Source organism: Neophocaena asiaeorientalis, unplaced genomic scaffold, assembly GCF_003031525.2.
Source record: "Neophocaena asiaeorientalis asiaeorientalis breed wild unplaced genomic scaffold, Neophocaena_asiaeorientalis_V1.1 scaffold206, whole genome shotgun sequence".
NCBI lineage: Eukaryota > Metazoa > Chordata > Mammalia > Artiodactyla > Phocoenidae > Neophocaena > Neophocaena asiaeorientalis.
The window spans coordinates 2,573,518-2,590,309 of record NW_020174578.1 but is presented as its reverse complement, the minus strand read 5'-3'; the positions used below and the strand labels follow the sequence as shown (position 1 = coordinate 2,590,309).

Below are 16,792 nucleotides of genomic sequence, written 5' to 3'. Positions count from 1 at the left end.
GTACAATCATAGCAAAACCACAGTAACCGTTTATGTAGTACAGTATCAGTTAAGAACAGTTACCTTGCTAGTCGTTTTTCATACTGCTTTCCAACAGTATCAGGAAGAAGCGCTTTTCCCTTCCTCCAGTACACATGATTTCATTGATAAGGAAATTAAGATCCTGAGAGTTTAAGGCCACTCAGCTAAAAAGTAGCAGAGTTGGGATTTAATCTGGGTCTCCTGGGCTCTCAAATCTGTGCTCTTTTTATTTCATCTGTTTCTCCTTGTTTGCACATACACTTGACTTTCTGCTTGCAGATGAAAGTCACTGGGTAAATGATGTAATAATAGAACCTGCACTGGACTAGAAATGATTCCTCTGACTAGCTGACTGTATAACCGAGACAAATCACTAGGTTTGAGTTTTATTTTTAAAGTAAGGAGCCGCCTATATGGTTTCTGAGGTCCCTTCCAGCTCTAAAAATATAAAACTATAAAAACCATACATAGTTGCTTTGATAGCTGTTTAGTTTCTCGTGTATATCAATTATGTAGAACTTAAGAAAAGGTTCAGTGTAAAACTTTAAAGAAAATATCCCATATTTTTAGACCTTTGGGCCTGTGGCTCTAGGATGATGAATTTACCAAAGGCTTCCTTTGTATTGCAGACAGATTATGAGGGCCAAGCCAAGAAGCTCCTGGAACTGCTGGAAAACACAGATGTGATCATTGTTGCTGGAGGAGATGGGACTTTGCAGGAGGTGTGGCTGCTCTTCTCTTTGAAACCATTTTGAAAGGGAGGAAAATAGAAATTAGGTCTTGGAGCAGTGGCATAAAGTGGTTATAATTTAAGGAAATTATTTCTTTGTAATCCATTCTTTTTAGGATTTCTTCTCTCTGAAACAAGTATAGCATTACATTTTTCTCATGCACTTTTATTTCATTGCTTCGTATAAATTCTATACCCAGCACATAGAAGGGTTTTTGTTTTATCAGATTTAAGTTGGATAAAATGGAATAAAACAGGGTACAAAATGGTGCTGGGTGTGAAACGCTTTTTATATTTTGAAGACTCTTATGAAGTAGCCCTGTTTGTTAGGGAATCACTGTTTCAATTATGGGAAGGTTTCTTATAAAATAAACTTAAATAACAATTGCCTTTTTAAAAAATGCATCTGTCCATTCTCACATCATTTCCATCCCATGTAATGTTATCTCCTAATGGTACATTTAGAGGCAGAGGTCTACATGTTCCGATGTATGCGTTGCTTTTGTTCTGCAATTCCATTTCCTTAATGCTTGCTTTGGTCCAATAAGGACAGTAAGTATATTGCCCTGGAAATGCTCTTCTTTTCCAGGGCAATAGACTAGAACCTACATTATGTATTGGAAACCCCTAAAGGGCCCATTACAGGTGCCCCTCCCACTCAGTCACCCCATCCTGTGTACCATAAGTCACATCCATACCTCGTTTCTCATTGTTTTTTGCCTCTATTTTGGTGGTTTCATTGGTGTTCAGGGACCAGGAGCTATAACAGCGGACAGGGCACTGTCCTGTGTTTGAGTTAGCAATCATGTAAGCCTTAGTAAGCTTCTTTTAAAAAGGCTGTGCTAATGATCTTGTAATTGTGTTTATGGATTTTTAATGAAGTGTGAAGAATACGGATAGCATACCAACAAAGTAATGAAGTGGAACTCACGACAGCCCCGTTTAATCCCGAAACTCAGTGAGGCGGGAGATGCGGGAGAAGATTGGCTTTTGCCTTGACTTCACAAAATGTTTTTAAGAAAGAAACCAAATTGTGTATCTGGTATAATCTAGTCATCAAAATATGCCCTGGTTAAAAAAAAAAGAATTGGAGGGAAATATAGCAAAATATAAACAACTGACTAATGATGCCTGGTGGGTTTATGAGAAAGTATTTTTTCTTCAGGTATTTTTCACAGTTTTTACAAGACCATGGGTATTATAGTTTACAAATAAAAAATAAATTAAGTAAAAATTCAAATTAAAAATGTCTTTTTATAGAGGGAATACAGTCTCCCTTGTCTTCATATTCATCAGTAAGAAACATTTATTGAGAGCAGGCTTCTCTCTGAGTGTAGCAAAGTGCTGGTTTTTTCCCGATACGTGTACTTCATAGTAGGAAACTAGGATCTGTAGTATAATTGATGTGTACATCACATTTATACCCATCTTATAGAACTTAAAACGTAATTTTACTAATATAATGTGGAAGTTTTATAATTATTTTATCTTAGCCTTTATAGTATTATTGATCCTAGGTGGAGAATAAAATCTAATCTAGCTCTGATCTTATTGGAGGATAGTTTGTGCTTTAACAGCCAATACATCTTTTGACGTAGTTTCTAGGAAGAAAACAGGAACAAGTTTGTGGTCCATGAAAATTGAATTCAATTCTTTAATGATAAAGGAAATACAAGTTGTTTATAACAATTTTTTTAAAACATTTGTAGGTTATAACTGGAGTTCTTCGAAGAGCAGATGAGGTGAGCTTTAAAATAAGAATAATTGCATTTTGACTTTTACTTTCCTGTTTTAATCTCTCTTTATTTCTTTCTTTTACCCTTTCTCCCCTTTTTATATTTTAAGATGGGCACAAGTTGTGCTTCCTCGGATTTTAGAAAATAAAGTACTTCTGCCTATGTCATAGAACACTTTTATTAACTCATGGTGGACCTTTCTGCTTTGGGGATCCAGGGTATCCAATGGCTTTTACCAAGAGTTGTTTAAAATATAAAATTTCCCTATAGAATCTTTTCTTCAAAGGATTCCTTCATTAATAAATTGTGGTATATTCATATATTAGAAGCCATACAACAGTTAAAATGAATGAACTAGGTTTATAAATATCTACGTGGTAAATCTAAAAAATATTCAATAAAAAAAGGCAGGTTGCCAAAGTATGTTATGCATTTCTACAAAGTTTTAAAATTCAGAAAACAAAGATACTCTTAATAGATGCCTAAACTATGTAGTAAAAGGATAACAATGTGAATGGAAAGGAATCACACCCACCTCAGGATAAAGGCTTCCTCTGGGAAAGGAAAGGGGAGAGGATGAGAAGGCACTTGACTTGTATCTGTGTCACTTTATTTCTTAAAACTCTGAAGCAAATATGGCAAAATGTAATATTTGTTAAACCTGGGTCTTGGGTACATGGGTATTCGTGAGATTACTTTAATTATCATAGAAAAGTGTGATAAAATATTTTATAAGTAACAACAAGAAAGAAGATCCTTCCCAGTCCCTTTGATAATAGTAGACTGAGCTCAAAATAATCTTTAGGAACCTTACGGTATCTGTTTATTTGTGGCCTTTAATTAAGTCCTCTACTGTGCCATTCTTCTGCTACTTGACCTTGCTTATTCTCTTAGCCTTGTTTATACTTGAGGTAGTTTATAAGGCCCTTTCACGTGTCCTCAGTCACTGTACAAATGTTAGACATTTTTAGTTGAATTCTATCTGCAACTTTGTCAAATAGTGTGGCAACATAATACAGTCTGTCACAATCATGCATTTATCTAATATCTAAGACCCTCATTTTCTTAACCAAATTTCTTTCAACCAGTTGCCATTAGCACCCAAATATTCCTTCCAAATGTGAAGGTATGTTGTTTTCATGAACTGCCTTGTTCTAGAACCTGCTTCCTCAGTATTACCTGGTTGCTGGTCTAGGGGTGTGGGAAGGAAGGCTGGGAGGCAGGCCCAGGGTCAGTTACTTTGTCATAGTGGACACACCTGTGCCTCTCTGTTCAACCTCATTTTCTGACCATAACAATAAAACTTTGCTCTTGTTTTCTTCCTCGCCAGGCTACCTTCAGTAAGATTCCCATTGGATTTATCCCACTGGGCCAGACCAGTAGTTTGAGTCAGACACTCTTTGCCGAAAGTGGAAACAAAGTCCAGTAGGTTGTCAATGTGGGATGGTAGCATTTGTGGGTAAGCGAGCCTGGGAATGGAAAATTCACACGTGTGATATAATTTTCTTTTTGAGTTTTGATAGCCTGAAACTTCAGATCATTAAGAGGAAGAGATCAGAGTTCAAGCGTTGGGTTGATTGGGAAGTTTCTCTGTTGGGTTGTGGGACCCTGGTGATCTAATGTTAAGTCCTCAGGTCAGGTATGGAGATGAATACTGATGTCCGTCTGACACTTATGAAGGTAGCTTCGCTGATCCAAGCATATTGTTTGTGTGCTTTTGTGTTGTAAGATTCTCTGGTGAAGACATATTCGCAGTGATCATTTGTTTGCTTTAAGTATGTATGATGACAAATAGCAAGTTCCCTGCGGAGACTGGGCCAGCAGCAGCCTTGGCTCCATTACCTTGATAATATAAGTAGCTAAAACAACCAATTATAGTTACGTCCTTTAGGGAATGCCAAAAGTGGAAGGCAGTGTGGATAAAGTAGACAGAGGAAGTAGTGCAACCCTGACATTAAATTAAATAGTTGTGAGTCTAACAGTGTCCTCAGGAGTCAGGCAAGTTGCTATTATTGCTCTTTTCTTTCAAAAGCATTATGTAAACAAGGATTTAGTCTTTCAGGAAGATGGGAATCTTGAATTTGAGTCATGGCTTTGACAATGATTAAAAATATGATCTTGGACAAATCATTTTCAGGCAGGTTCTCATTGTCAGTTGCCTGATCTTTAATGTAAGCTCTGTGATACATTGGGGGAAGTCAATAAAAAATATTTGTTGAATGAATGAATTGAAGTCTTCTCAAGACATTGCTTGTTATAACCTTCTAGAATCAATAACAATAATAATACTCAGGTGATTTTCTGTTTTGGATTTTTTTTCTGCTTTGGGATTTTTATTTTAGATTGAGGTATAGTTGACATAAAACATATTAGTTTCAGGTGTATAACACGATGATTTGATATTTATATGCCACCACAATAATTATAGTTAACATCTGTCACCATTCAATAGTTACAGAATTGTTTTTCCTTGTGATGAGAACTTTTAAGATATACTCTCTTAAAAACTTTCAGACATGTAATACAGTATTATTAACGTTAGTTGCCATGCTATACGTTCCATCCCCATGACTGACTTATTTTTTTTAATAAATTTATTTATTTATTTTTAGCTGTGTTGGGTCTTTGTTTCGATGACTGACTTATTTTATAACTTGACTCCCTTTGCCCTTTTTACCAACCTCCCACACCCCACCTCTGACAACCATCAATCTGTTCTCTGTGTCATCTATGAACTTGATTTTTTTTAATTTTAATTTAATTTAATTTATTTTTTGGCTGCATTGGGTCTTCGGTGCTGCATGCAGGCTTTCTCTAGTTGCTGCGACAGGGGGCTACTCTTCCTTGCGGTGCACGGGCTTCTCGTTACAGTGGCTTTTTGTTGTGGAGCGCGGGCTCTAGTGCACAGGCTTCAGTATTTGTGGCATGTGGGCTTCAGTAGTTGTGGCTCGCGAGCTCGAGAGTGCAGGCTTCAGTAGTTGTGGCGCACTGGCTTCAGTAGTTGTGGCTCGCAGGCTCTAGAGCGCAGGCTCAGCAGTTGTGACGCACGGGCTTAGTCGCTCCGTGGCATATGGGATCTTCTCGGACCAGGGCTCGGACCCGTGTCCCCTGCATTGGCAGGCGGATTCTCAACCACTGCGCCACAAGGGAAGTCCCTTGTTTTGTTTTGTTTTTTTAAAGATGCCACCACGTGTAAGATATCATACAGTATTTGTCTTTCTCTGTCTGACTTAACTTCACTTAGTATAATACCCTCCAAGTCCATCAGTGTTGTTGCAGATGGCAAAATTTCATTCTTTTTTATTTCTGAATAGTATTCCAGTGTATGTGTGTGTGTGCACACAAATGTATATATGTGTGTGTGTGTGTGTGTGTGTGTGTATCTCACATATATATCACATCTTCTTTATTCATTCATCTGTCAACGGACACTTAGCTTGTTTCCATATCTTAGCTACTGTAAATAATGCTGAACAACAAACATGGGTGCATATATCTTTTGAGTTAGTGTTTTCGCTTTCTTCGGATAAATACCCAGAAGTGGAATTGCTGGATCACATGGTAGTTCCATTTTTAATTCTTTGAGGAACCTCCATACTGTTTTCCATAGTGGCTGCACCAATTTACATTCCCAGCAACAGTTCAGGAGGGTTCCCTTTTCTCCACATCCTCTACAATACTTGTTATTTCTTATCTTTTTGATAACAGCCATTCTAACAGGTGTGAGGTGATGTGTCATTGTGTTTGGATTTGCATTTCCATGGTTGTTAATGATGCTGGGCATCTTTTCATGTACCTGTTGGACATCTGTATGTCTTCTCTGGAAAAATGTCGATTCCAATTATCTACCCAGTTTTCAAGTGGATTTTTTTTTCTGTTGAGTTGTATGAGATCTTTATATATTTTGTATATTAACCACTTACCAGATATATGACTTGCAGATATTTTCTCCCATTCAATAGGTTGCCTTTTCATTTTATTGATGGTTTTCTTTGCTGCACAGAAGGTTTTTAGTATTATGTAGCCCCACTTACTTATTTTTACCTTTATTGCTTTTGCTTTTGGTGTTAGATTCAAAAATCATTGCCGGGCTTCCCTGGTGGCACAGTGGTTGAGAGTCCTTCTGCTGATGCGGGGGACACGGGTTCGTGCCCCGGTCTGGGAGGATCCCACATGCCGCGGAGCAGCTGGGCCCGTGAGCCATGGCTGCTGGGTCTGTGCGTCCGGAGGCCGCAGCAGTGAGAGGCCCGCATACCGCAAAAAAAAAAAAAATCATTGCCAAGTCTTATGTCAAGTAGCTTACCCTCTATGTTTTCCTCTAGAAGTTTTATGGTTTCAGGTCTTATTACATTCAATTCTTTAATCCATTTTGAGCTAATCTTTGTGTATGGTGTAAGCTAATGGTCTAGTTTCATTCTTTTGCATGTGGCTGTCCAAGTCTGCTTTGGATTTTGAATAGGCTGGTTTTGTGGATTTGTTTTTGCTGTTGTAGTTTTAGGAGTCATCTTTTATCTTTTAACTTTTTTTTTTAAGATAAAAACCTTGCTCCATATATCAAACACCAGGCATAAGCGTAGACATATATCAGGCCTTTATTAAAACGTCTCTCATGCTTCAAGCCTTAGTCTGATGGGGAGAGTTCAGCTCTTTACCAATCATCCTGCAGCCTAATGTGGCATTTCAGTTTGCTATATTTTTTTCCCAGTTTAGAATTTCTAAGGGGCTATAAATATGACAAACAATGAATTAAACATTTTTTCTTATCTGAGACAAATCCTATCTGGTTCGGGTCTTGGTGACTTTAGATAGCTAGTCTTTCCCCCTGTCAGTATAGATTATTAGAACTGCTTGCCAGCATTACCAGATATGCCAGTGATGCGGAGGTAGGACATGTCCCTTAGAGAACACCTCACCTATCCAAAAGCCAGTGTCTGTGCAGTGTGGCTGCCCTCAAGGTCTTAAATAGCCTTCAGTTTTTTAGGAGCTGATTTTCCCTGTAGTTAAACTAATGTTGTTGCTGCTTCTATTTATAATTTAAAGATTTATAAAACTTAATTTATAAGCATGCCCCAGGGCTCTTAGATAATTAAGTCAGTCTGCCCTGGGTTCATAATTTTGTAGACCTCTTAACATGGCAGATGCCTGAGGCTACTTAAAAGAACAAGGCTTTGCTTTTTGCATTGCTGTCGAGATTTGTTGTACCATAATTACTACAGAAGAAAAAGGAATTTTGAATTTGGAATGTTGCAGATAAATAATCCTAAAAAATAGCTGTTTCGTCCTACAGTGCTGCTTTATTTAGAACTTTCAATTATTGCTGGAGAATGATAAATTTAAGGTTGCATTTTAACCATCTTCTGCCAAGGAATTTTGAAAAAAAATTAATAGAAAAAGGCATTTTTCAGTTGGAACATTTTTTAAAGGTCAGCCTCTCAAAAGCACTTCTTAAACCTCTTAACGTGCTAGGTATTGCTCAGAGCGAGCACAAAGCTTTAGGATTCTTTCTAATAACTTCCTTTGAAATTAATGTATTCATATCAAATTAATCTAAACTGGTGATCATGTGTTTTGCTTTCTCCTAAATTGAATCTTATTTTCTAAACTGCTACCTACTTCCCAGATAGCAACTGTATTGGAGGGAAAATGGGATAAAGATATGTTGATAGAGAAATATGAGAAAGTAAAGTAGGCTGTTTCTTAAGTTTCAACTTGCTTCCTAGGGAACCCAGAATGTAATCCAAGCGTTGGAGTTAATGTGTATATTTTGGGGATTTATTATATTTTGCTAAGATAACTCCAGCAAATCCTGTCCTTTAGCTATCCTTCAGATTATTAGAGTAAAAAGGAATATGGTTTTTGAAGTGCTTGACTTTCATTCTCTTACAGTGAATGAAAGATGTATTATTATTTATTTATCATATTTTCCAGTGATAAAAGTCAGACACCATGTAGAGACTCAATAAATGTGAGGTAAATAAATGATTGGTGCCTTGTATAAACTTCTCTTTGCCAAAGCCTTCTCTTTGAGCCTGTATCAGAGCCTTCCACTAGATTTGTATCAGTAATTCTTTTATATACCTTTGTTCTGCTTTCTTGGAGTATTTTGAAAGAATTTGTCTTTTTCTTGACCCAGCTATTAGTACTCTGGGTAGGAGTGTGGTTGTGTGTGTGTGTGTGTGTGTGTGTGTGTGTGTGTGTGTGTTGGGGGAGATGTTGCTTATTTTTCACAACATGATCATTTCCTTCTTGTTATCTTTTAGACATATTACAGATGCTACACTTGCCATTGTGAAAGGAGAGACAGTTCCACTTGATGTCTTGCAGATCAAGGTAAGATCTTTTCATCAGAGTTTGAAAAAATTAACAAAGTAATACACACTTTAAAAAAAATGTAGTAGTTCAAATAAGATTGTAAAGAAAACAACTGTTCTTCTTCTTACCGTTTCCTATGTGAAGTGTAGCCCCCCCGAGAAGATAATTTTACCTGTTTGTTCTAGTTCTCACTAATTAGTATGCTCGTGATGCTACTTTTAAAAATTGTGGTTAAAAAAGAACCCCACAAAACATGAAATTTACGATCAGAACCATTTTTAGGTGTACAATTCAGTTTAAGTATATAATACTACATTTTGGTTTATCGGTTTTAGACCTTATCTCTTGGCCTCTTATCAGAAGTCCTCTGTATCAACTCTCAGTATAGTTGTATCATGATTTTTAGTTCCTCTGATTACCTTTGGCCCACAAGTAATTTTTCTCTTTTATATGGTTGTTTTGAGTATTAAAAGAGCTAATAAATATAACGCACTTAGGACAGCACCCGCTTTCATCTCACCTGTTCGTATGGTGGCCACCTCTCTATCTCATGCTCTGCCAAAGGCGAAACCTTTCTCGTGACCCATCTGTCTTTTGGAGGGCCTTCTCTTTGGAATTCAGGTTACTTGGTTGTCTTGCATTGTCAGCTTTCTGATGGGCTTAAGAATAATGATGATTCTGTAGATTATCAGGCTTTTTCTCATTTTTAGGGTGGGAACAGTGTTCTTTGTTGCTTCCTACATCCTAGAGAGGAGCAGAACTTCCCATTTTTCTATTGGGTTGTCTAACATTTTCTTACTGATTTGTAGATGAGCTCATGAATTACTCTAGAAAGACATTTGCTCGCTTTGCCCACTGAAGGGGCCTAAAGGCAGTGACTCGCAACAACAACGAGCATATCTGGCCTCCAGATTTTGGTCTCTAAGTACCATTCCCTAATAAAACTTAACAGGATTCTGTGAAAAGATGTCTTTCAGAGGCAGGGCAAGAATAAGGGCAAAGAACTACTCAAAAACTGATGAAGAAAACGCAAAATAGGAGGCAGCCTGATGGTACTCTAGTGGCCAATTTTGGGCTGGTTTGAACATCAAAAAGAATAATGCTAGTGGATTATAATACATTAAATAAAAATGATGAATCTATAGTTATGTTACAGAAGAATTGCCAAATTGTAAATGTATAAGATACGACAGAGTTAGAGAATTACCATTGGGCAATCACTAATGAAATCACTAATTCAAACAGGGATCATCAATGGATGCTACACACATTGGATAAAAGGTCGTTGAGAAACAAATATCCACACAGTCTCAAATGATCACAAGTTACTTAATAATTACAAAGGGAAAAAGTGCCTTTATAGTAGAGAGATCTAGCATACACCACCTTAACCAGGTGATCAAACAGCATCACCAGTCATGGGACAGATGGACATATCTGCCTCCGGATGTGATATATTGAGAAGGGTACAACATCACCTACGTAGTTTTCTGCCCAAAACATTAGTCTTAATCTAACTGACTCTAATAATGAGAAAACAATCAAATCCAAATTGTAGGACATTCTAAAAACAGCCATTGATTTGGCTTCTTCAAAAATGTCAGTGTCATGAAATCTAAAAGAAGATAGTCTGCTCAAGATTAAGGGAAACTAAAGAAATATCATAATGAAGTCCAGTACGAGATCCTGGACTGGAAAAATGAAAAACAGTGTCAGCCGTAAAAGACATCAGAGATGTTTTAATATGGATGATATATTAGATGTTACGTGCCAGTGTGAGATTTCTTGAGAGTGACAATGGTGTTATGGTTATGTCCGTGTATGTCCTTGTTCTTGGGAGATACATGCTGAAATAGTTAGGAGTGAAAGGTCATGAAGCCTGCAATTTATTTGCAAATGATTTAACAGTACTACAAACTATACACACAGAGATAAAGCTAATGTGGGGAGATGTTGGCCTGGTGAAGCTGGGTGAGAGGTAAATATGGTGTTCATTGCACGTATACAAGGTTTTTTGGTTTGACATCTTACCAATATTAAAATTTTGGAGGGAAGAAGACCCAATAGCCATTCCTGATTCCTGATCAGAATCTTCTCTCTAAAAACGGTTTAATTCCTAGGGGAAAGATATTCTCGCTTGATGGTAGTTAAGTATCTATCCCTTCTTCATCTAAATTTCTTCTTTTTCCCCCTGGAAAAGGCAGGTTCCTAAGAAGGCTGAGCCATAAAGCCAAATAATCCTATAAACAGCGAATCCTGCATACTTTACTCAGGTTTAGCTTCAGAATGTACCAGCTACATTCAGGTTGTCCTCCAAAGGCTACGCACATTTCATATGCATGCAAGTTTCCTAGTATCTGTGGATGAAGCCTCCATACTGTGTCATGATTCCAAACTTCAATCCTAAAATGTCGTTCCTAGTTATATGGCATTTGCTATATGCACGTTTACGGTTGATGAACCTGTGAGCTTGCAACCCATTTCCCTTTTATTTTCCTTTGTGCTTTATGCAGTGATATCTGGACTCTCCACCAGGACCTTGTTGGTCAGGGTAAAAGCGATTTAAGTTGCAGTTGATTCTTTAGCATCTAATAAAGCTTAATCGTTTTCACAAAATGTGCTGAAAGGAATGTTAACCTGGAAAAGAGACTATAGATCAGCATCCATTATTTTATTGTTGCTGTCAAAGGAGTGAATCAGGGTAGATCTCTTAATAACTGAGTGATTTACTGCTTCTTATTTATGTGTGAGAAGTAATACATTCTAGAGTAATTAGGATTTAACTGAACATTCTTGACTGTGCTTGCATTTAAATGTCTCTTGTCTCCTTTATCTTTTTCTTTCAGATATACTGATTCTGTGAATTGATGAAACCAGTGTCAAATTTAACACAGGCTCTGTATATTGGTAACACACCCCAGGAAGCAGAAAACTTTTAAAATCAGTTCCTAGAAAACATAGTACAGTAGCCTCTACTGTAGTTTCTGAGGCACCCAGCTAGGCTGAATTTGTCTTCTCTTTTTTCTTTATTTCTGGAAATTGCTTTCAGAATGTGGTGAAAAGCATTGCAGATGAAGCCTGATACCAGATTCCTCTTCTTTTAAAAAACAAACTGAAACACAATTAAACATATAATGGAAGATTCTCCAAAAATAAAAGAAATAGTCCTTGGAAGCTATAATAGTGCTTTATGTTTTCATTGTATAGTGTGAGTTCACATCTCCTAGGACTTCTAACTCAGTGAGGGAGGCAAGATGTGTATTAGTATCTTCATTGGACAGATTTTTAAAAAAGGGTTGTCTGATCATATGACTAGTTGTGCTGTAGACAGAAGTAGAATAAGGATTTTCTGTCTTACAGTCCATTGCTTTTTCCTTCACTGCTTTGTCTAGGTGGGATCACTCTTGGCCTGTCACATGATTTTTAAAGGGCAGTTTTCTCATGTGGACATCTACAATGCCTGGAAGTTGACTTTAAAGTAACTACTGTAAAGATTTATGGAATTCTTCCTAGTTCTTTCTTTTTGGTCTTTCAGTTCGACTCAGACCCTGCCAACCCAGAACCAAATGAGGAAGATAGGGGAGGTGGTGAGACTCTCCCCCTTTACCCTGTCTTTCATTCCTGGCTTCCTTCTGTTAAAGCCCCAGCTCTGATCATTCTCATACGACGATGCTTAGAGCTGCTCCTGAGCTCCTTCTGCCTTGATTCTTTTTCTTCATCTAGAATCCCTAAAATCCATAGGTCGGGCAGTTGTCTAGTTGACCAGGATCGTTTTCTTGTCACTGTTCCTTAAATTCTGTTCCAGCCAGCTCTCCCAGTTGTTTTCCTCTGCAGAGCGTGAGGTCATTTCCCCGCAGGGATTTACTCTGTCCAGGGGAGCCTCTGACTTGGAGCAGCTTATCTCCTTTGCTGCTAAGGTCTGGCTGCATGTCTGTCTTTCTGTACAGTATCTGTTCTTGTTTTCTCATCTCTCCATCTCATAATCTGACTATTGCCCAGAACTTCACTGGCCTAAGATACAGTGGTGCTTTGTCTGTTGGCTTCCACTCTGTTCAGCTGACCTTGCTTATTTTTCCTGTGCTTGTGTGTCCTCCAACTGGGACCAGTGTCTCCACTACTGGCCTCTGCTGAATCCTGAGGGCTCTGTGCCCATCTGCTTTTCTAGACTTTTCACATTCTTCACACTCCTTTCCTACCCCTTGCTGGAACATAGCAACTCAATTCCGTGGAACCTTAAGGTTGCAAGGCTTTTTGGTTAAACTTAACAGAAGAGTCCCAAAATTCTTCCCCCTACATGAAGAAAGGGAAAATGGTTTTAGAGCACCAGTCAGGAAATCTTGAGTACTTAGCTCAGCACTTCTTGCTTCCACTACATGCTTTAGAACAGCATTTCCCTAAGGAATATTACTTATGCAAGATGTCTTCCCAGAGAAGGGCTGAACAGTTAACAACTCAGGAAAGCCGTATATTGTGCTTCTTCTTTTGGACATTTATAATTTACATTAACATATTAAAGACTCTAAAAAGAATTGCAGTAAATATAACTTCTTTCAAACCAAATAAGTTTGATATTTCCCAACTTAGTTCAACATGGAATCTTCTATCATCATCATCATCATATCATCATCATCATCAGCTGTAGCACTTAACATCTTAAGAAACATTTGGGAAATGTTCCCATTGATACAGCAAACTATTCACATAGTGTTAATTCTCTCCCTTAGGCTAGAGTGCCCTTTCTCCTCGTTTCTTTTCTTTCTCTCTACTTTCTTCCCACCCTCCCCAATTTAGGTGCTTTATTTAGTTTTCCTTTTTGGGGAAGGACTGGGGAAATCACTGTAGTATGCACTTATTACTGTAATATAGTGTCCTTCCTCAAGGGACCTGATTTCTCTCTCTCTTTTTTTCTAATTAGCATGTATCTTCCCTAGTCCAGTACTGTATGATTCACCCTTGTTCCTTCTCTTTCAATACTATATAGTGCTTAGCTCACTCTTGGGAACCTCCTAGGTAGATCTGAAAAGATTATAATGAATAGATAAAAGAATGAATCCAGGAATTATACAGATATATATATAGATACAGATACACATACATATAAATGCTGGATCAAAAAACATAGATTGCATTAAAAAATTCCTCCCATCCCCTGTTCCCTGCCTCTGTCAACCACCAATCTGTTTTCTGTATCATCTCTAAGCTTGTTTTCTTTGTTGTTGTTATTTTTTGTTTTTTTAGATTTCACATGTAAGAGAGATCATACAGTATTTATCTTCCTCTGACTTACTTCACTTAGCACAGTGCCCTCAAGGTCCATCCATGTTGTCCCAAATGGCAAGTTTTCATTCTGTTTTATGGCTAAATAATATTTCTGAGTCTGTGTGTGTGTGTGTGCATGCCACAGTTTCTTTATCCATTCATCTGTCGATGGACACTTAAGTTGTTTCCATATCTTGGCTATTATAATTAGTGCTGCAGTGAACATGGGAGTGCATGTATCTTTTTATTTAAAAAAGTTTTTATACAGCATGTTCTTATTAGTTATCCATTTTATACATATTAGTGTATATATGTCAATCCCAATCTCCCAAATCATCCCACCACCACCCCCCCGCCACCACTTTCCTCCCTTGGTGTCTATAGGTTGTTCTCTACATCTGAGTCTCTATTTCTGCCCTGCAAACCAGTTCACCTGTACCATTTTTCTAGGTTCCACATATATGTGTTAGTATATGATATTTGTTTTTCTCTTTCTGACTTACTTCACTCTGTATGGCAGTCTCTAGGTCCATCCACGTCTCTACAAATGACTCAATTTCCTTCCTTTTTGTGGCTGAGTAATATTCCATTGTATATACGTACCACATCTTTATCCATTCGTCTGTCGATGGACATTTAGGTTGCTTCCATGACTTGGATATTGTAAATAGTGCTGCAGTGAACATTGGGGTGCATGTGTCTTTTGGAATTATGGATTCTCAGATTATATGCCCAGTCGTGGGATTGCTGGGTCATATGGTACTTCTATTTTTAGTTTTTTAAAGAACCTCCATACTGTTCTTTTACCAGATTCATTGATTAGCTCTAGTAGTTTTCTGGTGGCATCTTTAGGATTCTGTATGTATACTATCATGTCATCTGCAAACAGTGAAAGTTTTACTTCTTTTCCAATTTGTATTCCTTTTATTCTTTTTCTTCTCTGATTGCCGTAGCTAGGACTTCCAAAACTATGATGAATAATAGTGGCTTGTTTCTGATCTTAGAGTGAATGCTTTCAGCTTTTCACCATTGAGAATGATGTTGGCTGTGGGTTTGTTATATATGGCCTTTATTATGTTGAGGTAGGTTCCCTCTATACCCACTTTCTGGAGAGTTTTTATCATAAATGGGTGTTGAATTTTGTCAAAAGCTTTTTCTCCATCTATTGAGATGATCATATGGTTTTTATTCTTCAGTTTGTTAATATGGTGTATCACATTGCTTGATTTGCGTATATTGAAGAATCCTTGCATCCCTGGGATAAATCCCACTTGATCATGGTGTATGATCCTTTTAATGTGTTGTTGGATTCTGTTTTCTAGTAGTTTGTTGAGGATTTTTGTATCTATATTCATCAGTGATATTGGTCTGTAATTTTCTTTTTTTGTAGTATGTTTGTCTAGTTTTGGTATCAGGGTGATGGTGGCCTCATAGAATGAGTTTGGGAGTGTTCCTTCCTCTGCAATTTTTTAGAAGAGTTTGAGAAGGATGGGTGTTAGCTCTTCTCTAAATGTTTGACAGAATTCACCTGTGAAGCCATCTGGTCCTGGACTTCTGTTTGTTGGAAGATTTTTAATCACAGTTTCAATTTCAGTGCTTGTGATTTGTCTGTTCATATTTTCTATTTCTTCCTGGTTAAGTCTTGGAAGGTTGTACCTTTTTAAGAATTTGTCCATTTCTTCCAGGTTGTCCATTTTATTGGCATAGAGTTGCTTGTAGTAGTCTCTTATGATGCTTTGTATTTCTGTGGTGTCTGTTGCATATGTATTTTGAGTTAACGTTTGTGTTTTCTTTGGATAAATACCTAGAAGTGGAATTGCTGTATCACATGGTAGCTCTATTTTTAATTCTTTGAGGAACTTCCATCCTGTTTTCCATAGTGGCTGCACCAATTTGCATTCCCACCGGCATGCACAAAGTTTCCCTTTTCTCCACATTCTCAACAATGCTTGTTTTTTCTTGTCTTTTAGATGATAGCCATTCTAATAGGTGTGAGGTGGTATCTCATTGTGGTTTTCATTTGCCTTTCTCTGATGATTAATGATGCTGGGCATCAGTATGTCTGTTTCTATGCTTTGCCCATTTTTCAAGTGGATTGCTTTTTTTGTGTTTTTTCTGTTGAGTTATATGAGTTCTTTATATATTTTGGATATTAACCCCTTATCAGATATATGATTTGCAAACATTTTCTCCTATTCAGTAGGTTGCCTTTTTATTTTGTTGATGGTTTCCTTTGCTGAACAGAAGGTTTTTAGCATGATGTGGCCCCACTTATTTAATTTTGCTTTAGTTGCTTTTGCTTTTGGTGTCAGATTTAAAAATCATTGCCAAGACTTATGTCAGGAAGCTTACCCCCTATGTTTTCTTCTAGGAGCTTTATTGTTTTAGATCTTATATTGAAGTCTTTAATCCATTTTGAATTAATCTTTTTATGTAGTGTAAGATAGTGGTCCAGTTTCATTCTTTTGCATGTGACTGTCCAGTTTTCTTAGCATCATTTATTGAAGAGACTGTCCTTTCCCCATTGTATATTCTTGGCTCCTTTGTCATAAATTAATTTACCGTATATGTGTGGGTTTATTTCTGGGCTCTTTGTTCTGTTGATTTATGTGTCTGTTTTTATCACAGTACCATGCAGTTTTAATCACTATAGCTTTGTAATATAGTTTGAAATCAGGGAGTGTGATACCTCCAGCTTTGTTCTTATTTCTCAGGATTGCTTTGGCTGTTTGGG

The 16,792-nt window shown here is 37.4% G+C and overlaps 1 protein-coding gene across 4 annotated transcripts in view; it reads left to right on the top strand.

Annotated features, from left to right (window-relative positions):
* The window catches only part of AGK (acylglycerol kinase), a 120,844-nt gene that overhangs the window by 81,894 nt on the left and 22,158 nt on the right, over positions 1-16,792 (top strand). For 3 of the 4 annotated variants that reach the window (XM_024758051.1, XM_024758053.1, XM_024758050.1), the window contains exons 6-10: positions 651-743; positions 2,461-2,493; positions 3,818-3,912; positions 8,416-8,457; positions 8,748-8,817. In XM_024758051.1, the coding sequence (XP_024613819.1) occupies positions 651-743; positions 2,461-2,493; positions 3,818-3,912; positions 8,416-8,457; positions 8,748-8,817 (333 nt within the window). The remainder of the gene's footprint in view (positions 1-650; positions 744-2,460; positions 2,494-3,817; positions 3,913-8,415; positions 8,458-8,747; positions 8,818-16,792) is intronic. The other variant, XM_024758052.1, reaches the window with a different exon arrangement.